We start from the raw sequence: 23624 nt of genomic DNA, 5'->3' as shown, positions 1-23624 counted from the left end.
AGACCGAGCCCAGAGAAGTAGGCAGCACTTCTGGACAGTGTTGATGTATGGCTTCTCCTTTGCATAGTAAAGCCTTAACTTGCATCTGTGGATGCAGAGAAATTATGTTTTATAAGACAATGAGGTATCAGAGATCATGCGCATTCAGAAGTGGTTTTCCAGCAGGACAACTCCAAATCACATTCTGCCCTGATTACAAGTGCATGTCTGTGTTAGCAGAGAGTGTGGGTGCTAGATTGGCCAGTCTCAAATTGAGAATGCGTGATGCATTATGAAGTGCAAAATATGGCAATGAAGACCCTGTACAATTTCGCAGCTGAATACCTGCATAATGGATGAATGGGGAAGATTCTGTTTGCTAAACTTAATGTTGTGACTTCAGTACCCAAACGCTTAAGTGTTATTAGAAGAAATGATGTTTCACCATGGTGAACACCCGACTGTCCCAACTTCTTTGGAATGGGGTTGTAAACAGGTAGTTCAAACAATAGTTGAACCAAAAATGAAAAGGGTCATCACTTACTCTCAACTTCATGTTTCAAGTACATTTCTCTATTCTGTGCAACACAAAAGTAGATGTTAGGAAGAATTTGTACCAGTCGCCTTTCACTTTCATTCATCTTTTTTCTATACAACTCCCTAACATCTCCTTTTGAGTTCCACGTATGAAAGAAAGTCATACGGATTTGCAAAAACATGAAGATGAGTAATAAGTGATGACACTATTTTCATTTTTTGGTCAACTATCGCTTTAAGAGTTCAAGTCAGTGTTAACCAGTTTATAGTTACAAAATGCTCTGAAAATGAACAGATGACATCCTAAAATAATGGACCTTGATGCTAAATCAGTTATACGTTTTATAAAATAGATATGCATATTGAAGATAATCAGATATTTTCAATAAAATGTATATTAAGAATATTAGAATTTGATATTATGAAAATCAATACATAGGCCTAATTATATAAAATCGACTAATTCACATCAGGATGATGAAGTTGTCTCTTTAAGGTGTTTCTCTTCACTCTCCAGTGGAGTAGAATTTTACAAAAAGCATTTTTACTATTTCTTCCTTTCTAGATGAAGGTGATGTGAAGCAACCAGACTGCGCCACGGTCACGCGTTTGCAATGTAATTAAGAACAGTAATGATAGTTTTATTGCATCTCTTACTTGCAGTGATGCAATATTACTCCATCTGCATGTAGAATTAACATGTTTATAAATCTTTAAGTTCAACAAAATGAAATAATGCTCTTCCTTAGCTCACTGTGCACTCAAACTAAACTAAAGCATCCAATGAGCTCCAGAATGCAGCATGTGTGTTTGTGTGTGTGAGAGAGAGAGAGAGAGAGAGAGAGAGAGAGAGAGAGAGAGAGAGAGAGACAGTAGAGATCATTTACTAAACCTGATTCTGGAATTAAGACAGAAAGACAAATTCCCTGCATTATGAGAATAGAACTTATAATATAATAAAGTTATAAATAAACGTAATAGGTTTAACTAAGTAATTAGTCCGACCGTACTGAAAATGAAGTGGCTGTGCAATGTGATACAATCATAACAAATCAGAAGATATTAGGTTAACATTTAATAGCTTTATCCTTTGTTGCATCATTGCTTGTCTCCTAATCATATAATGTCTTGTTAGGACATAGTTATTACGTGCAAAAACACAAATCAAATGCAAAATACTCCAGAACTTCATGTGAGTAAATCGTGTTGACATGATGAAAGGATACTAGATCCAGCAGGGAACTATGGGTACGATCATTCATACACAACTGTGACACCATCTCTGCTCTCAAAATCTCATCATCTGACATTCCTGCAGACAGATAGACAAAGAGAAGAGACAGAACTCATAAAGGTCAAGCATTATGCACATTTTTGTCCCTAATGAAACCACTGAACATCAAAACCATGAACATTCAGAGCTGCTTCATTTAGACACACCATCATCAGAAGAAACAAGTACCAAATAATGACAACTCATGTTTATTGGAGTTTTTATAATGGTTAATGCGTTTCATATTGTGAGTGATCTTGATAAGGAGACTACATGTACCCAAGTGTATTCTGAGACTGCACAGTATGACAAGGAAGGTGAGTGCTCCCTCGAGCATGGGTCTCTCCTGCTCCGAGTCCAGCACTGCATTCTGATGCTGCGATGCCATCGTCAACAAATCCACCACCTTAAACCTGACAAATACACACAAAGTTAAGTGGTTTGTCACAAATGATTATGAATTATCTGTAAAATTGAAAAAGAAAAACACAACAAGAAGATTGCAGTACCTCTCAAACACGGAGGAAATAAAATAATCTGGATCCAGTCGAGATGCACACACCTGCAAGAAACAAAACAATAAGATGGAAAGAATATACCTTAAAATTGTCATACCAAATAATAATATCTTATCTTCCAAGTTTGTCAGATCCTAATGAGTGGGCTGGAGATATATTATTAATAGCTTGTGAGGGAGCACTCAAGGTGCAAAATTAACACTCACTAAGTGCTAAATGCCAGTAAAAATTACATTAAATCTGTGCACACAGTAATTTCTTCATTAGAATACGATTTACCCCTCATTTTCCAAATTGACAGACTGATAGTCTGACCCATACTGATGGCTGCAATTCAAATAAAATCAGTCGCAACCTGTCCGACTTAATCATGACCTTGACCCGTAAAGCATCAGCCGTGACTTGAACTACTTCAACTGCAACCTGTGACCGTACGATATCAGCCACAACCTGTGACCAGTACAAAATCTGATGCGACCCCGTAAAACATCAGGTCACAAACCTGGAAATCTTCGGTCGCGACGTTTACATTTCAGTGTTAAAAACAGAGAATAATACGTTTCATGTAAACGTGGGTTTCTTAAATTGCTGCTTATTTGAATCAGCAAGTTTTTGATAGTTATAAGCATCTTGCTGTGCATGTTATCACGCTAAGTGCTAGCTGGGTGGGGCTGACTGTTAATTGCAACTTGCTGCTGCCGTTTCTGCCGCGGTGATGTCGGCATAAATAAAACAACATGTTTGATGTTAAGTAGCACTGGGACATGACAACCTTGATTGGCAAATTTGACAAGCTGTAATGCTACAATCTACTTGCCATTTGCCATCGAACTTCGAGCTCTCAGCTCACCTATGTCGACTAGTTGCTCTGTTATCCTGTGAGCGCTCAGCACCACCTCGTTGCGGAGACCATTTCGTGGCTCTCTATGTTGCAAAGCTTAGATTCAATGACAAATATGATTTCTCGAATCGAGAGAGTCTGCAGTATGATACAATATTTTTTACATCCCTAGTCAAGATCCTGTACGTCGTCAACCACGACCCGTACGGCATCAGTCGCGACCCCGTACGGCATCAGTCGTGACTCTTCTGACTTCAAAAGTACACTAAAATTTTAAGGGGTCTCAACAGATGTCGTACAGGTCACAAGTTGAAGTCGAAAGAGTCGTGGGTGATGCAGTAAGGAGTCACGACCAATGCTGTACGGGGTCACGACTGATATTGTACGGGTTGCAGTTGATAACATACAGGGTCTTGACTAGGGGTGTAAAAAAAATATTGTATTACACTATACAGTGCTGTATTTGATTGCATAAATTATATTTCATGTACGATTCATAAATAAATACACAAGTGTGAAAGTTAACCTGAAACAGAGCAACTAGTCTACATAGGCAAGCTGAGAACTTGAAGTTCGTTGGCAAACGGCAAGTACATTGTAGAGTAAGAACTTGTCGAATTTGCCAAAAAACTGTGTCATGTCCAAGTGTAATATGACATTTTATTTACGCCGACATCACCGCAAAATCTGTGGATTTGCGAGGCAGAAACAGCAAGTTGCAATTAACAGCCAGCCTCCAACCAAACATCAGCCACGCCCTCGTGCGACCTGTAAAATATCAGCCGCAACCCCTTAAGACTTTAGTCATAACGCTGTATGACATCAACAGTGCCCCGTACGAAATTTATAACGACCATTACAACTTCAGCCACAACCCAACCCAAATGGTTTCCTTAAATGACCCGTACAACATCAGCCGCGACCCAAATTAAATTTTTCTCAACCCGTATGACTTAAGTCATGACCCACTCCATTGAGACCTGTATGACAGAGAAGCCCCCTGCATTATTCAAATCTCTTGCCTGGAGCTTTTTATTTTTGCAGTCAATTATAACAACAATAGTCAAAAACGTTTACAAAACAGGCACTGTTTGCAGACATCACTCGACGCAAGTGTCATATACTGACGCCAACATCACCCAGGGAAAAACTGAACACACTCCCTTCATTTTTAAGCAGGCGCTCAAGTGCTATTGCGTAAATGAAACAATAACTAAAGCACATGGGGTGTTCATTACCAAAGTCATTTTGCCCAACTCCGGTGATAAGGATGTGGAATTTTCACGTATGATTAAAACACTCGAGCAACCATTATGTCAGCCCTTCTAGTATCCATTTTAATAGCAAGGTTATTCCTTCTATAGTGATATACAGCTTCCGAATGTTGAATATATGTTGAGTTGAGTTTGAAATGCACTGTTTGCAGGTATTAAATTTAATATGCTGATTTTGTAATTAGAGAAAAGTTGTTTTAGTAAATGATGCTAACGAAAATAGGTTTTAAAATATGGTTTTATAATAGTAATATTGTAGTCACAATAACTGCGGTTACCATGGCTTTCTCTGCATATATCATGGTTTTGATACAATTAACCATGGTTTTACAATAGTAATAGAGTAGTTTTCAAATAGTAACCATGACGGTAACATGTTGATTTTGTGGTTATTATGATTTAACTACAAATACTATGATTAATCTATGATTAATGTAGTAAAACCATGATTTGTATTAAGGTCAAACATGTGGAAGTGTTTACCACATATAGTGTATTCTTACATTGGATGTGGCAGTAATATACATTTTGTATAATTTTTTTTGGAACACTGCAAATACCAAACCATACCGAAAAAGTGACCGTAAAACCATGATACAAACCGAAACGTGAGAAATTTTAACCGTTACACTCCTAACATATATGGTACAAATTTGGACATTTGGACACATATTGTCTGGAACACCAGTGTTTTATTTTATTAAATATTTTATCTTGGGAACAATTCAAATAATGTGTTGAAGGAAGATGAGTACCTTGTTAAGATCCTATTTAATGCATCCAAGAAGACCATTACCAGAATTTATTATAAGCCAGACCCCCTTTTAAGCAAAGGAGTGTATCTGATAATGAAGCATTATTATTGTATTTACTTGGGTAAATGGCTGACCGGATTTTTTATTTGTTTTTGTTTTTAATATGTTCAAATTAATCTTGTAGTTGTAGATCTATAATAAAAATAAGGTAAAAAAAAAAAAGTGTTACATGAGCTGTGTGTGTGTGTTACCTGTAGTAGGTAGATGTCCGGGTCAATCATCGAGTTACAGAAGTGAGACTGTACATACGTCATCGCCTGACCTTTAATTTGCAGTCCATTTCTCACCCACATGTTACTATGGATCTCAGACAGACTGGCCTACAAACACACACAGACCAGCTAAAGGGTCAGATACACTATAGCATGAGCATCATAACATTGTCACAGGACATCAGGTCACATGCCAGCAGTGAAATGAGACACATCAGCTATGATTAATGACAGACACCTGCAATATTACACAACATGATGATCTCTGATTGAGACTAATTAAACATGAATGCATTAAGGCAGTGCTTCTGTGGGGATGCTAGATAAATGTAAATAATACAATGCAACTAACCATATACTTGTGTATAGTTAGGATAGCAAAATCAATACGTTTATCAACTTGTGTTCAATCAAACTTTACATCTGTTACTTGGTAAAAGCTATTCAAAGCAGTCAGATGCAAACAGGGACAGGTTGTGTGACAGGCCCACCTTCTCAAAAACCATCAACAAAACTCCACAAGGTAAACAAAAAAAATATATGATCCTGACTATATTAAATATGGACAACAATATGTTTTGTTATGCATTGACTGTTTATTTATGTCTTACCTGTATCTGCAGTGGATGAACCATGATCTTCATCAGCATTTCCTGATCAGGCAGCAGACTGTCCAAATCCAGACCTTGACACTTCACTCCCTACAGAATAAACATATCAATTCAAACATATCAATTAATAGTCATGCTAATGAACACTTCAAACAGACCAAAGACTGGAGTCAATTAAAGACGTGAAATCAAAATTGACCTGGCCTTTTTTCAAAATGAATCTCTCCAGTATTATTGTGCACGCTATTCTGCATCAGTGCGTCACGGGAGCCAGCTGGTATATTTTAGATGTGCGGTATGTGTAAACCTCACTCCCCTGGCCTCAAGAGGCGCACTAGCAACGTCAATAGCATGGCCACCTCCCATGCCAGAGACGGCAGCTCGGATCCTACCAGTCAAGCAGGACAGGTTGCAGTGGTGCCGTGACCCAGATGGGAGTGAGGTTTAGAGGTGTGAGTGTAACGGGAGACCGCTGCTATGTGATAGCAGTATGTGTAAATGTCACTCAACTGGCCACAAGAGGCACACTAGCGACTGACACTAGGGGCTGTAGCTTTTAGCCTCCTTGTTAATGCACCTGCCTCCAATGCCAGGTTCGAATCCCGCTTGGAGCGGATTGAGCTGGACCGGTTACAAGTGCATGCGAGTAAATTACATTGTGAATGTCCTTTCATGTCACCTTTAAGAACTATATGTTGTCATCTAAAAGAATTACTTTTGATACAGTGTAATTAAAGATTTACATCATGAAAGAGATAAATACTCTCTGGTCTCTGGTTACCTTGCTGAGGAACATGGCATAGTATCGGTGCAGAGGTAAATGAAAAGTCAGCTGGTTGGGTGCAGGCTGAGAAAGTGAGGGAGACAGAGAGAGAGGTTACTCACCACCACTATCACATATATCAGTATATACTGTCTAACAGTCCAAGCATAAGTACTGTACCTCATCCACAAATCCAATGGCATCAAACCACATTTGTAGAGTTTCCAGACAGTACCGCACCAGAGTCTTTGTGTACTCCTGTGTATCCTGACAACACAAGGCCAAAAAAACACTCAGGAAAAGCAATCAAGTTGGCTTTGCGTAGAAATGTCAGAGAAATAGGAATGAATTACTCATGTTAACAGTTAGGAACAGTGCACCAAAACATTTGGGTCTTTCTAAAAGCAAATTACATTCTTTCCTGGAATACAAATTGAGACGTTTGGCAGAATGTTCATGCCCCAATTTTTTATACACAGACCCCATTTAAATGCACTTAAGAAAGCTGTTTATTTCAGGGTTTAGCAGATAGCGGCATTCTGAAACGTCACATAAACGAGAACGCATGTTTCCTTACCCACTTAAGGGATTAAGAGAAAGCGGTTTAACACTTTTTTCTTCAAATTTTGCACAGATAAACTTATTTACCAACATATACCTGTTAAAAACTGTGGATGTGAATGCGTGCACAAACCTCATTTAAGAGTCAAGTTTGCAATTTGTGGGGAAAATGCTGAACCCAGAGAAACTAGAGAACAGTATATGGCTAGTGGCGAAATTTGCTAATATTTTTAGGTCAAATTTTATTCATAGGCATACAAAAGAAAGAAAAAAACCCTATCTAAAGCTGTAAAACATATAGAAAGTACACAGGTGAAAGGTCACAACTGGTTCTTCCAATACAGGTCAATATTGGAAAGAACTATTTGTTTTCAATTGTTATATCTCAAACAATTACATACAGTATATATATATATCCTTAAGTTGTATTGATGGTCTTGACAAAGTGTTAATGTCATTTGGTTCCAGTACCAAAAATTATGCAGTATTTATAACATATTCCGGGGTCAAAAATGACCCTAAGATGTGCACTATTATCTTGTTCCACACTTAGTGCATCTAAACGAGAGAGGTAATGAAAGTAGATCATAGTTCAGATACTTACAATTATTTCCATGTCTGAAAGGTCTGGGATATTTGATCACTCATTATAATCAACAGAGCCATTAATGCTGAAAAACTTGCCCCGCTTCATTCATTACAAAGGGAGCGATCAATAACAAAATACTCTGAATTAACAAGCCAGCTACACTCTTCCCATCAAACTTACATTAGCTGGCAAAAATGTCCTTCCCCTACCAGAGAAGAAATGTGTGCTACATGTACTACAATTACTGCAGGTATCCAGCCATGTCACTTCATTGCCACGATGAATGTCAATTTTTGGTTTCTTTTTCAGAAATCAAAACACTTTAGTTTTAGTTTTCATTAGTTCCAGGAATTCAGGAAGCTTCCAGCCGCTAAACAACATGGTCAAAATTTGAATGCTGACATCTGATGACAATCATGTTCATGTAACCACAACAAGTCCCTGAATGAAGCAACTCCCGCTGTTGTTTTGAACGAGTTTAACAACTAACCGGAATTGCTTGCCACTCCTCAAATCAATGAATGTTGTTACAAAAGAGTTTATTGAACTGGTTTGTGTTAGTTTCATTCTGTTTACATGATCGCAGTTTTAAACTAAGTTTAAAAATGCAATAATTTGCACTTTAATAATGGATTTGTATAGTTTAATATTGAAAGAATGGGTCATTCACAAGCCTAAAACTGTCAAATCTATACAAAAGAGGCATTTGAATAGTACAGAAAATAAATGATGAAGGCTGGGTAAAGTTTCGTATTTACAGTAGTTTTAATGTGACCATCATATAAAAAAGAAAAAAAAAGCTGAAATGAACCCCTGGCACATAAAATGAGCCAAAGTTGAAGAAACACCCTTGTATAAAAAGGTGTTGTTGTGCAGAGGAGTGTATCATGCATGTACTGTGCATGTGTGTATGTGTATGTGAGAGAGGTCTCACTTTGACTTTGCAGTGTGTGAGGAGACCCCACATGGGCTGAGCACACGCCTCCAGCTCAGCGGCAAATGCTGCGTAATACGTCTGAGACTCGAACTCCACGTGCTCATTCAGCTCTCGCTTATTCAGATTCATCCCTGACACAGAAAACATACAGAGAGATGATCAACAACATCAAAGTGAACCACTGACTCACGCAGACAGATCAAGATTCAGTGAAGAGTAAAACCGATTCATTATCATCGTGCCATTAACACGGGAACGCTTTGGGAACGCAACATTATTTCAGACACGGCAACGGCCAGGATGTGATGTCACACTAGAGGGCTTTTAATACATCATAAATCGTTAATAACAAATATTATTGCTCATTTGGGTTAATGAAAATCACTTTGGTTCTGCCTGCAAGATTTCCTGTAACACAACTGACCTTGAAAGAAGGAGACGAAGCTCATCCAGAGCAACAGCAGAGAGTGATCCTCCAGGAAGCGCTTGGCCACACTTTGGTGTGAGAGGATATTAATAAAATCGCTAACTAAAGGCCAGTAGGTGTTATTCTTTAGTAGGGCTTCACCACAGTTCACCACCACATGACGATTGTTCTCCTCATCTGTCAACACATTTCACAGGATTTCATTTTCCAAGGAACGTTTACTTCAGATTTGACACAGACTTCACCACACAGACTATTGCACCAGTTTGCCACATCCGCTTAACACCCTTATTGTTGTAAGAAACTGCACCCTCCTTTTGTCCTTCGGGTCATTTTTGACCCGTATTGAAAACCATTAAAAATGCATAAATTCTTGATTGGTGTACACTAACACAGCACTAAATACCCGCCTTCAAATCGGTTTTATTGTAGACACAAAGTGTATAATGATTCATATACAGCGTATACTGAATATCAATGGAGTTGCATAATTTGGAAAGAATACATTTAAAATATATATTTTTAAGTTTAATAACTTGGCAAACATTGTCCAAGAATATATCAATTTATGTTCCATAAAGTTTTTCATATCACTTCAAATCAACAATTTCTGATTTATTCTGCTTGTAGAAAATAAACTGTGTACATTTTAGAGTTATCATTTTAGTACATGTCTATTTCACAAACTAATCTTTATTGCTTTTTCCAGCACTCAAAATGGGCAAAATTTGCACGTCAACTGAAACTAAATAAATTCATTCCCACTTTTGACAAAAAATCTGTTGCAGTGTTACAAGGGTTTAGGAAGGTGCCATTAGTTATTTCTGGGAAATGTGATTACTAAATGTACAAAAAAAAAACTATTTTTAACCTGTAAAACATCAAGAAAGTTCAAAGGTGAAAAGGTCACAACTTGATCTTCCCATATGGATTAAAATTGACCTATTAAAGGGATAGTTCACATAAAAATGAAAATTCTCTCATCATTTACTCACTCTCATGCCATCCCTGATGTGTATGACTTTCTTCTATAGAACACAGATTCAGCTCTGTTGGTCCTCACAATGCAAGTGAATGGTGACCAGAACTTTGAAGCTCCAAAACTCATCAGGGCAGCATAAAAGTAATCCATACTACTCCAGTGTTTTAATCCATGTCTTCTGAAGTGATATGATAGGTGTGGGTGAAAAACAGCTCAATATTGAAGTCATTTTTTATTGTAAATCTACACTTTCACTTTTACTTCGGACCACCTTCTGGTTGGGGTTGGTCAAAGGTAGAGATTATGGTTTTAAAAAAAAAATAAAAAAAAAATAAAGCACTTAAATATTGATCTGTTGCTCATACACTCCTATCATATCACTTCAGAGGACATGGATTTAACCACTGGAGTTTTATGGATTACATGTTTTTATGTGAGCTTTACATTGTTATTTATCTTAAACAATTATGTAAAAAAAATTAATTGTCTTTTTTTTTTTGTTAGTTTTGATGGTCTTGACAAAGTCATAACTTGGTTCCGGTACAAAAACTATGCAGTATTAATAGCGTAGTCTTTACCCTTTATTCAGGACATTAAGACTTTACATTGTGCTTTTATTTTCATGATTTACATCATATTTTCCCAACAATTCTTATTACTGCAAGACGTAAAAAGATGATAATTATGATATTCTCGTTATCTCAAAATGAAAAAATTATTTATTATTTAAATTGTTAAATATTTATACATTATCATTGTACTGTTTTGGTATAGCCTTTAATTTTTGCAAATTTTTATTAAAATATAAAAATTGAAAAAAAGATGAAAATAAGACTTTAATATAGTAAAAGAAAATGACGGTACATGTTACAGTGAGAATTGGGACACTGAATATAATGTCACAACGCAAAACTATCTAATCCTTTTTTTTTTTTTTTTTGGGAGTAAAATATGACCAGGACATTTTCTTGACAGGTTTCGTGCGAATCACCCTACTATTTTTTAAAGAAATAGTATAAAAATGATTGTGGTATGCAACAAGCAAACAATTCAAACAGTACTAAGATAGAAATTGTGATAAACTTTCTCGTGATCAAATGCCAGATTGTTTTTTTTAATGGCTCATGCGGAGATCTAGAGAGGAGGGTGGATATAATGTCCATATATGCATGAAATCACATTTAATATGATAGTTAATTACAAAAGATTAACTTTGATAAAAAGAAATCTTAAAAACAAAAACGTTTGCAGGATTTGCACAAGCTTAGTGAGGTTTGAGAATAGTTCTCTTTAAATGAGTTTTCTGCATGCTTGCAGATGGCATTTTATTGCTAATTTGTCTTTTAACAAAAAAGGCACATCCCATGTGACTTATAAACAAGCCATTATTTTGAAATGTCTACGCTCCTAGTTGTGAACACACTGACTGTTGATTCACTGATCAATTGGCACCGATTCAAACTGCTAACCTGAATTTTTGACCGATTCATTAAAAAAAGACCTGGTTCAAAAGACATAAACGATTGCGAATCAGACACCATGTTCAATTTGTTCTTGGGTCAATGGGTATTGTGTGCAGTGAACTCAGCTCAACAGAAAGGCTGATCATTTAAAAAAAAGTGTTTTTTTTGAAGTGTTCATTTGTTACACTGCCAATGAGAGATCAAGTCAGACGCATTCCATTATGAGATACAGTATTCTGCAAATGTGCGCCATCTGTGCATTCCTCGCATTCTGCACGCAGCATACATAGAGCAGAAATAGTGAGTAGTATGGCGCTCTCTTTACCTTGCAGTTCACTCTTGATAAGGCAGCTCTCCATCATGTAAAGCAGCACAGTGACCATGATGTCCAGCAGCTGGCACTCCTCGGTGACGTGCCTCGCCAGCTCCTCGTTGCTGAAGAGCTGCACGCTGATGTGGACGATGCGGTTGGACATGGTGTCTGACTCATGACTCTTCATAAGGGTCTTCATGATAAAGGCGTAGTGCTGAACAAAGGTTTTAGTGAACGTGATCTTTGGCAAAGAGGGAGAAAGCACAAACAGGAAGAAAATCTCAAAGCACAAGGAATGGAACACTGCAATTTAATACTGGTAAAATCACAAGTAACAATATTCACTTCAGATTTGTGTGTAAAGGGTTCAAGGTTAATGCCCAACTAGCTGGTAACGGAAGTAAAAAAAATAATCTGGTCACTTTTAAAGATGTCAGCATGTCGGTACCAAGTCGATGCCTGTTATGAAGTGAGCAGTTAGTCTGCAGTACCGGTTCTTCAGTGATGTATAAAGTGAAAGTAAACAACAGGACATAAAAGTAGATTTGTTCGGATATTCTAGACAGCGGCATATCTATATTAATTAAAGATAAATAACAAGAAAGGGAGAAAAGCACATGCAGCTCTGGACTGGATAACTTTAGCAGATTTAATAATCATTATTTTATATTTAATGATCAAACATTGAAGACTATAGCAGTTATACGAGTAGTGTTAAATATTGTTCCCTTACATAATTTTTTGTATTATATTAAAATACTTCAAGCCCAGTTTTCTTAATTTGTTTATTTTTTTCTACTTTTTTTTTCTTAATTGTAATTGAATTACTGATTGTTTATTTGTCTTGAAGAATTCCTTGAGAGCTTGAAACAATGTTTAATTACTGCAGTTTGGCAATTAGTTAGTATTAGTTGTTTTTTTTTTATTCTGTGGTATCGAAATTGATATCAAGAATTGTGAAATCTGTTATCGGAATCCTCTACTGGAATTTTAGCATTAAGACACCCTATTAGGAACTGCAACAATGCATGCATGTTTGTCTGTCTGTTTTTAAATAATGTTTTTGTGGTCAATTTAAACTCGTCCCTCTGTTTCTTTAAAAAACAAAAAGCCACAGTGAGGCACTTACAATGGAGGTGAATGGGGCCAATGTTTGGGCAGATTAAACACAGAAATGTGAAGCTTATAATTTTATAAAAGCACTTTAATTCTTCTGTTACAACTCATGTATTATTTGAGCTGTAAATTTGTTTAAATTCTTATTTTTTTTACCATGATTTTAGGGTTTACGGTGTTGCATCGTCATGGCAACGAAGTTGTAAAATTGGATATAATTTAACACCGATGCGGTTAGGAAGTGATTTTATCACACTTAAATCATGTTCACACTCATATTGTTTATGTCTTGTGGCTATTCTTTTGAAACAGAGTATTTTAATGTTTACAGATTGGCCCCCATTTACTTCCATTGTAAGTGTCTCACTGTAGCCCATATGTTTACTATTTGTAAAGAAGAGGAGGAATGAGTCAAAATTATTTTTTGTGGCAATCAACATTATGCCACAAATGCTGTTGATTGAGCTTAACTTGTATTGAACCCGGAATATTCCTTTAATATAAATTCTAAAGACTGAGAATTAATTAACTCTTACCCTAAAAATCGAATTAACATAATACGGTATAACTAGAATATTTAAAAATTTTAGCAAATGATACAAACAAAAAAAATACATTACAAGGGCAGTTTTTGCCCCATGCACATTTTCAATTTCGGGGAAATTTTAGTAATTTTTGGTGCCATTTCTGCCCCTGGTGCAAACGCTCGCCTAAAGAATCTATCATTAACATCTATCATGACTTCTTGTACCTCAGTAGACAATTTACATGCATCTAGGATGTCTTGGGTTTATTTATTTTTTCTCCTGATGACCAATGTGGAAAATCTTCATATAAAGAATCACAATTTATTTTATTTTTAATTATGATGTCTTCGTTTCACAGTGTAACTGCATCTCTCACAATAACATGGAGACTGACACGTCCTATATGATGCTACGAAGACACAACAACCTGCGCCGTGTATTAGAGGAAAAAACAGCTATATAATTCCTGTCATATGGATACTTTTTAATAAAATGAAAGCATTGTAAACATTAATTTTGGACCACCCCATACTGTGTGTAGCAGTTGACGCATCAAATACCTTGTAGTCCTGATCTGGCAACATGTTGAGTAAAAAAGTGACCATCTTTTGAGGAAATTCATACTTAATGGTCCAAAACAATAACTCTTCCAAAAAACATTTATGCTTCAAGGTGTCCATAATAGATGGATCTGAAAAACACAGGAAAACAGCTTTAAGGAAAGTTAAAGGATACTGTTCTACTAAATCATCGAGGAGTTAATAAACACTTTTTACTCATTACAAACCTGTATGACTTTCTTATGAATTTTGTTTTATTATTCTCTTTGGAGCTTGACAGATCTGGACACTATTTATTTTGTTTTTTGTAATTCTCTTGTGTTGTTCCACTGAACAGAGGTGGAATGACCGGCGGGTGAGTAAATAACGACAGAATTTTAATTTTTGGTATAAAAACTTTTGTTCTACCTTTGGTAGTGCTACTGAGCTTGACTCTTTTCCTCTGGCCCACACCCTGCAGTCCATCCTGATCCTCCTGCCAAACAAACACATGAACCGCTTTCAACTTAACCCACTCTGGACAATGACCAGAACTGAAACAGTTCACAACAGCAAAATGGCAAAAGGCGGCTGCATTCTCAACAATGGCTCAAAGGAAAGAAACACCCCTCTGTGTTTGTTTTGATTGGTTGCTGGGTTGGTTGCTGTCCCAGAAGTCTGCATGTGCCTACCTCTTTAATAGAATCCTCCAGACTGGCGGCTGCAGTCGCTCCTGAAATAATGAAAGGATGTCGTTACAAACCTGTTGTAGTCTACTGAACCCAGAACATTAAACTTAAGCAAATATAAGCTAAATATACTAATCCTATCCAAAAATAATAATAAAAAAAATACATTATAAAAATGTACTCAAATAAACAAAGTTAAAAATTTAAAAAGAGAGATATAAAATGCCACACAGGGACTTCAATCAGTGACTTTTTTTTTTCATTGGTTAATTTACATGAATCATCTAGAATGTCCACTTGTGTTTGTTTGCTGGTGATTCAATGTCAAACCAGCTTCCGTGGCTATTTTCATGGTGAAAAAAATTGGTTAAAATAAAAGTAATTATTTTTTCCTAACAAAAAAATCTCAAACTGATTCAGGCCTGAATTTGTTAAAAAATCTTTTCAAGTGTCAGCTCAATAAAAATGTCCTCAAACCTGTAAGTTTAGAGACTTTCCAGCGCTACATACGAGTGAGCGAGAGAGAGTGATATTAAGAGTGTTTGCGTGTTTGATTCACTCAACTGCTGAATGTACAATACAATGTGACCGGAATACAGCAATGTAGTAGTGTTTTGTCACGCTACACCGCTACAACTGGAAAAGCAATACTAATTTAGTATCATTGCTACTTTATTGAGTTACTCCCCAACACTGCTCTGATGCAACAAAGCACAGAACAGGCAGCGGTGTTACCCAGTAGACTGAGAGCTCCTGCCCCTGCTGCAGTGTCTGCTGCGCCAGCGCCCGCTCCTCCTGCCCCCTTCTCCTCCACCGACACCAGTCCTGAACTCTTCAACGCAGACAAATACTTCTCATAGCTCCTCTTTGCATAAACATTTTCCTCTTGACCTGTTGGTGTGGGACAATATTGACATGAGTACACCGAGCCAGGAGTTTAGAGAGCAATGTTTTGAAAGAGTCACAGAGCCACAGTATTTAAGTACACTCTTCAGGAAGTCAACCTTGCAATAGCTTACAAATAGTTGTGCGTGTGTGTGTGTGTGTGTGTGTGTTATATATACACACTATGATAGCAAATTAGATACATCCTCCTGAGAGCAAACAGTAACTGCTGCGTGTATTTTCCATTTCCCTTTTAGCTCCTAATAAATATGCAAACAAAAATGTTTCAGAAGAGCAAATCGTTTTCCTAAAAAAATGAATGTCCCCATACATGGATGGCAGGACCAAGTTGTGAAATGTTAAGTAATACCAAGCTATAGAAAGTTAGATTTTCTATCATCAAATAGTTTATTATGTGTCCAGGAGTGTTGGTGATTCATGTTTTTGAGATGTTACAGCTGTTTTTCTGTAAAGCTGAATAATACTCTCTCATTAAAATAATGGCCAGCATCATCAAATCACTGCCAACCATATTAAAATAAACACATGCATTATAAATTCCGAATCTATGTACTGATTATCATTGTCCCATGTCTGTCTAACATGTTCAGCAGTCCAAACGTCGTCTACAGCCTGAAACTAAACTTTTGGACAGATGTTAGGATTGAATGCACACACATAGAAAGCTATAGGATGCTCCCTTACTCCCTATTTAGTGAATGACTTAACCTTCAGTGTGCTTGTCTGTCTGCATGCCATTTCACGATAGATCACAAATTTTTTTTAAATGGCATATCGAATGACACTAGTGACTCAAACAGGTTTCTATGTAAAAATTAATGAGGTTTAATGAGAATGAAAACAATTCTGCAATGTATATTAACGTTCCCGTGGCATGCCTTTGTAAGGCGGTCAAATTTAAATGAGAAATTCACTTCAAGACGCGTTTTTAAATGTTGATTTTTTTAAACTTGATATGGCATCTACAAAACACAGTGTTCCTGCATGACACGCTGAATAAAGTAAAAATGCAACAGCTAAAGATTTTGCACAGTGCTTTACAAACTGCAGGGTGCAGCCACGATTAGCTAGACGTGTGACCATCTCTGTTCAGTTCAATATTTTAATAGCCATGGCATTACCCAAATCTGTCTAAATATGCTACCCGTGAGCTGTTTGATTGCATCTGGCTGCCTTCCAACGCTCATATGTGTGTGTCTGCACATGCACTTGTGTCTCATGATGAACGCAGCGCTCCTGCACGAGACTCTGCACTGTTCTTAATCAAAATGCACATCTTTAGGCAATATTAATGTAAACACAGCTGTTAATGAATTACGAGAGTCTTGATGAGATTTTAAAGCACACAGACGTTAATGTACAAGCAGACGGGACAATTTCTTCAAAGTGTTAGATCTGTGAGATATCTAAATGTAAATAAGCTGTGTGCTGTCCGTTATAGGCATTTAGGCATTCTGACTGCATCAAATCAGTATTAATATAGATCTAATAATCACACAGAAAAGATTGTCAAATATTTAAGTACTTTAATTTGCATTAAATTACTTTAATGTTTTATACTATACATTTTAAAATGTATAATTACTGTTGCTAAACAAAGCACTATTTTTTTATATATTTTTTTTTAATTGGTAAAATAAGTGTTTTATTGCATATTTGCCTACCAATGCAAAACCAATTTGACAAAACTGTTAATTAAACTTTTTTCCGCTCATTTAGCTTTTTTCATAGCATGTGAGAAACAGGATAAAAAGTTTCATTTATTTTTATGCACTTTTTAACAGAATTAAAATTTATGCATTTATTTATTTTGCAATAATAAAAAGGTGCGCTTTAGTTTGTAATGTATTTGTTGTGCCTCTTGTGGACTTTTGTAAATCAAATATATACATTTAAAATGTCCAATGTATTGCATTTTTGCATAGATTGAAGTAGAGAACATTTTGGGGTTCACCCATATGCTTGTGTATTAACAAGCCCAGCTTTTGGAAAATTCCAGAAAATTATGTCAAGACTTTAGGCAATTAGCTTGTGATATAAGTTTTCACAGTAAACTACAGTAGGGTGACCGGACATCCTAGTTTTCCTGGGACAATCCCGGTTTTAAGAGGTGTGTCTCAGTGCCCAGACAATTCTTTAAAAAAAAATAAGTAATTATGTCCGGGTTTCAGCTAGTAAGCTCACAGATTTTTTTTTTCATCTTAAATTAAATCTCCTCATTGTCCTTCTCATTACTGTCTCTGGTTTTGTTTTCAGAGAAGAGAAGCAATTTTGTTGCGTTGCACGTTGATTTGACAATAATTTAATTCTAGTCTTCAGCAAATCAGCCAAAATGTATCCGATTACCATGGCAATGACGTTATGCTCTTGGCACTCGCGCTCTTTGTCGTCCTGTCATTCAGCGCAAGTTAGAATTGTCCAAACAAAAATGTGTTTAACAACAAGCTTAAAGAAGCCAATACATTGCTTCATGTGAAAATGTGAGCGAGGATGTTCATTTCCCTCCCACGAGTACGGACATACACCTTGCACCATGTAGACTGTTATTTGTATTAGACACTTAGGTTAGAAGTGAGTGCCAACCACTGTACTTTTGGTGTTTTTAAGAGCAGGTAGAATAGTTTAGATACTGGCGTTTCCAACGCTGAAGACCCGTTTTATTTTCTTTCTTGTGTTTTGTTCGAACTGACAATTTAGTGAGATTAGAGGGCTATAGAAATTAGTTAAAATTGTTTTGTTTTGATTCTTCTCTTTGGCTCCACTCCACTCTGTCCATTTTCCCTCTGGTTTCATTATTAGTATGTTCTTTGAATAACATGTAAATACCCTAGTGGCAGGGTGGAGGGCGGGGCCGGGTCGTGATTCTACACACCCGGTCCGTTATCAGGCTAATCAAGCCTCTGAGAGGGATAAAGGTCGACTGCGGAGGATGTTGCGGGAGAGAGAGATTGTTTACGGGCATGTCCGTCATGTGTGTTTGTGTCTTTTGTTTACGTTTCTCATTAAACTATTATATCGTCAAGCCGGTTCTCATCGCCTCCTTTCCCTTAAATCCCTTTACAACCCTACTCATTTATCATTGACTTTTCGTTCCGGTGATACACCTAAGAATAAATTACCTTTACATCGTATACTTGCCTGGTTGCTTTTGTCATTTGCCAACCCAACACACACCATAAATCCATTCACAATTAAAATGTTTTGAATGAAATGTTGCCCATCATCCACTGTGTTTTCAAAAATAAATAATTTTAAGAAAGATTATTTGTTTTTTCTGCTGTAGCATACCGTGACCCCAAAACCGAGGTACGTACCGAACCGTGATTTTTTTGTACCGTTGCAGCCCTACTAAAGCCCCAAAACATGTTATAATGTTTGGTGAAACACCCATCCATTTAAGGGTTAATCAACTATAACAGAGTTGTAGTGATAGTGAGGTGCTAAGTGTCAGGTGTGACACACTCACCCATGCTCAGTTCTTTAAAGGTCTGCTGATTGGTTAAGATCTTGGTAAGAACAGTGCGCATGGCCCCGCCCATCTTGGTGAGCTCTTCTAAGAGCGATATGTGCGACTCTAGCTGCTGCAGAACCTTCTGTAGATCTCTGTCAGCCGCAGACTCTGCCAGCACATGATAAGAAGTTTGTGACACAATAAAACAGCACGTGACCCCAGAGAGTGTGATTAGTGCAGGCTCAGCCAGTCTTCTCCACACACACGGAGCAGAAATTAGTACACAAAAACCATGATTGTCATTTGCATTTTACATTTCAGACTATGTTATTCTTTGCATTATAAAAATCCTGATAGTTCTGACTCTCATTCTAGAGAGCATTTCATTGAACAGAAATTGCTCCTGAGATCAAGATGTTTTCCCAGAAGACGAAGACTACACATTTTAAAATCTCTTAAAAGTTATTAGTCACTAAATGTGGCAACTTTTAATAGTACACTAGCATATAGATGAGCTCAAAGCTAACAGACAAGAACTAAAAGCCACAAAAATACCATTTTGATTTCCATTGGTCTTTAATATTTGCCATTTTGCAGTTTAGAAATTAAGATTACCAAGATATTTGTGGTCAGTTTATGATCTGAATCCCATCTGTCAGGTTTAAAATAAACACTAAATCGGTCTCTGTAAAGGTTACAGCTGTATTGCAAACAGCAAGCCCTTTCAACAATTATTCACGTACAGGATATGATTTATGCAAAGAGTGGCAAGAAAAAGTATGTGAACCCTTTTAAATTACCTGCATTTATATATACATTTGTCTTAAAATATGGTTTGAATTTCATCTGTAACAATAATGAACAATATGTATAAACTAATAAATTATTGTGTTGTTCTTGTACATATTGAATAAGAAATTTAAACATTCACAGTGTAGGTTGGAAAAGGGCTAATGATGTCAACAAAAGTTCATTAGAGTCAGTAGCTGGCAACCTGGAATCCAATTAATGAAACGAGATTGGAGGTGTAGGTTAGACAGAGCTACTTTCACTTAAGCACTCAAACAGGTTTTGTGGACTGATGAAACGGAGCACACAGCACTACGTATGGCGTTAAAAGGGCACCGCTTTCCAACATGAAATCATCATCCCAACAGGGAAGTACAGTGGAGGGAGCATCATGATTTGGAGCTTCTTTGCTGCTTGGGGCCTGGACCGGGAAAAAATTATTACCAAAAAAGTTTATTGAGATATCCAACAGGAAGGGGCCTGAGTAGCTCAGCAAGCAAAGACACTGACTTCCACACCTGGAGTTGCAAGTTCGAATTCAGGGCATGCTTAGTAACTACAGTCAGGCTTCCTAAGCAACCAATTGGCCTGGTAGCTAGGGTGGGTAGAGTCACATTGGGTTAACCTCCTCGAGGTCGCTATAATGCAATTCGCTATGGGTCGGTTGCATGGTGAGTTGTGCGTGGATGCAGCAGAGAATAGCGTGAAGCCTCCACACGTGCTAGGTCTCCACGGTAACACACTCAACAAGCCATGAGATAAGACGCGTGGATTGTCGGTCTCAGACATGGAGGCAACTGAGATTCACACTCTGCCACCCGGATTGAGGCGAGTCACTATGCCACCACGAGGACTTTGAGCGATTTGGGAATTGGTCATTTCAAATTGTGGGGAAAAGGGGAGAAAATCCATACCAAAAATAAAAAGGATATCCAACAGGATAATGTCAGGGTGGCCAGCTGAAGATCAGTAGAAGTTGAGTGTGTAACAGGACAATGAACCTAAATATTGAAGTAAATCTAATACAACATTTTTCTTTCAGAAAAAGAAAATCCACCTTTTGGAGTGTCCCAGTCCAGACCTTAACCCAAAATGTTGTGGAATGACCTCAAGAGAGCCATTCATATCAGACATCCTAAGAATATTGCTAAACTGAAGCAGTTCTGTAAGGAAATATGAGCCAAAATTCCTTCTAAACATTGTGCAGGTCTAATCCGCAGCTACCGGAAATGCTTGGTTGAGGTTATTGTTGCCAAAGGAGGATTGACCAGTTATTAAATCCAACGGTTCACTTTTTCGACAGTAATGTGAATTTTTAATGGGATGTGTTCAATAAAGACATGAAATATTATATTTCTTAGTGTTTTGTTAGCTTAAGCATCGTGTTTGTCTAAACTTGTGACTTTGATGAAGATCAGATCACATTTTATGACCAATGAATGCAGAAAACCAGCCAATTCCAAAGGGTTCACATACTTTTTCTTGACACTGTCTTCGTAAATTAATTTTCACTAGTTAAAAAAATATGATATCAATGATTGAATGACTACTAGTGAAAAAGTAAATGTTTATATCATTACAAAGTAAATACATTAATTCTTCATTTGAAAATGATGTCTTGACAAACAAATTTAATGTCTAGTAAAAACAAATTAAAGATTTATATATATATTTTTTTTTTCTAGTTGAAACTCAGCATCACCCTTCTTAAAAATTATCTTTTTTTTTTATAAATAATTAAATTGTTACTAGTGCAAATGTCCATTCCTGATGACAACTATTAAATTACAACTCCTAAAAATGCTTAAATTTTGAAATCTGTAATTTGGTTTTCCACTTGTGCTGATGTTAATTTCAGATATCTGCAATGTTATTTTAACTAGTAAGAAAGCCTTTTACTTTATCCATAATTTCTTCCCAGTATATTGGTATGTGAAATCCATTCCAGATGTCTAAAATACCAAATCATATAATCTAACATAATATTGCATAACATAATTACATAAGCTTATATGTGTATTTGGAATTTTAACTGTAATGGTGTTTGAACAGGAGTGAATGGCAGATCATTGTGAAATTCTACAAGTGAAAATGTAGTTAATTATCTTGTTTTTACACTTTTAATCAAGAATTAAATTTTTTACTAGTTAAATAAAAATACACCGAAATAAAACAAAATTGGCATTTTCATTAGATGCAAGTCATTAATATTTGTACTGGTAAAAATGTAATTATTGATATAAAAAATGTCCATTGCTGATTCAAAGTATTAGAATTTTAAAGGGTAAATATGTAATTATAGGCATCTATATTTCACACACTGCATGTGATTAAATGTCAAGAGGGCTTGCGATATCTTGCAAGCACATTCAGGTGTGATATGGTGTCTCACCTGGTTCTGTGTAGCCATCTCTCAGGTACTGGATGATAGTGATGATAAACCGCGGCAAAACCATCTCAGACATGAGCAGCAGATCACGAGGGACCGATGGCACATTCTCACCTGTTTTTAACCGATGCCTTCTACAAAACCTGTCACACAGAACATGTGAATTACAAAACTGACAAATGACAGCTTGGTAGGCTCCTATTAGTAACATATTATGGCATAATTAACGTGTTTGAGCTTTTATAATTAAAAATACTTACACTGGCAAAAATCCCATGAACGGTTATCCCGGTCTAATAAGGGTGTAGCGTTTTATCGTGGCATGATACATCACGGTTCAAAAATATGACTATGCGCATTGTGGAGATGGGATTGTTTTATTTGTTTTGTGTCTGTTCCATCCATTGTGCACGACGCCCTAAACCTAATGTGGGTGGAGCTTTTGTACAAACCAACATGAAACCACGAGCAACAAAGTTTTGGACCCAACCAGCCTGCTAACTAAAGGGAGCATTGAATTCAGCCAGTAACACTCGAGATACACACTGAATCGCTGGTGTCCTCTGCCGCTGATCTCAGTAAGTGGTTATATTTGCCAACTTTTCTTACACTGTTGTCATCTTATTTTGTGCATTGTTTCGTTCTGTAAGGGTATTTTTGACCAGCTACTCACCAAGTTCGTAAGATTGCAGCTATATGTTAAGTATACAGGTGCGATTCTCAATCAATAATATTATATGCTATGGCAAAAATCCAAATATAATCATCTGCCACACCAAAGTTAATAATGATTCCACTGTTACAGTTTACAGAACTTAGCAAAATTAAGCCATAGTTCAAACAAAATGTAATTACGTTACCTGTCGTCTTGAGCATATGATGTCAACTCTGACAATCTTGTAGAGCAATGTAATAACGATGGATTGCATCAATCCGTTATGTATAAAATGTCCTCAAAAACAACAGTAAAAGCTGTTTACAAACACACTGATGCATCATGTTTGTTTATGTTTGAGGTAGTCACACGAAACTACCACATTGTCACGGTTCGGCTCTCAGGTCAGTGGAAAAGAATGGCCCATATACGATAGGCTCCACATTGCCTCTGGCCGTGAACCAGCGG

At 36.8% G+C, this 23624-nt stretch overlaps 1 protein-coding gene across 4 annotated transcripts in view; it reads right to left on the bottom strand.

Annotated features, from left to right (window-relative positions):
- Positions 1–23624, bottom strand: part of ubr3 (ubiquitin protein ligase E3 component n-recognin 3) — a 102650-nt gene that overhangs the window by 74090 nt on the left and 4936 nt on the right. For all 4 annotated transcript variants that reach the window (XM_052148450.1, XM_052148452.1, XM_052148451.1 and 1 more), the window contains exons 2-17: positions 22505–22644; positions 19339–19491; positions 15702–15857; positions 14970–15010; positions 14707–14773; positions 14299–14429; positions 12108–12336; positions 9335–9514; positions 8908–9041; positions 7004–7090; positions 6842–6907; positions 6061–6150; positions 5429–5557; positions 2299–2351; positions 2069–2202; positions 1743–1828 (exon numbers count right to left, since the gene is read on the bottom strand). In XM_052148450.1, the coding sequence (XP_052004410.1) occupies positions 1743–1828; positions 2069–2202; positions 2299–2351; positions 5429–5557; positions 6061–6150; positions 6842–6907; positions 7004–7090; positions 8908–9041; positions 9335–9514; positions 12108–12336; positions 14299–14429; positions 14707–14773; positions 14970–15010; positions 15702–15857; positions 19339–19491; positions 22505–22644 (1876 nt within the window). The remainder of the gene's footprint in view (positions 1–1742; positions 1829–2068; positions 2203–2298; positions 2352–5428; positions 5558–6060; positions 6151–6841; positions 6908–7003; positions 7091–8907; positions 9042–9334; positions 9515–12107; positions 12337–14298; positions 14430–14706; positions 14774–14969; positions 15011–15701; positions 15858–19338; positions 19492–22504; positions 22645–23624) is intronic.

This window comes from Xyrauchen texanus, chromosome 18 (genome assembly GCF_025860055.1).
Source record: "Xyrauchen texanus isolate HMW12.3.18 chromosome 18, RBS_HiC_50CHRs, whole genome shotgun sequence".
NCBI lineage: Eukaryota > Metazoa > Chordata > Actinopteri > Cypriniformes > Catostomidae > Xyrauchen > Xyrauchen texanus.
Note: the sequence above shows the minus strand (reverse complement) of the source record. Positions and strands in the feature narration are given on the sequence as shown.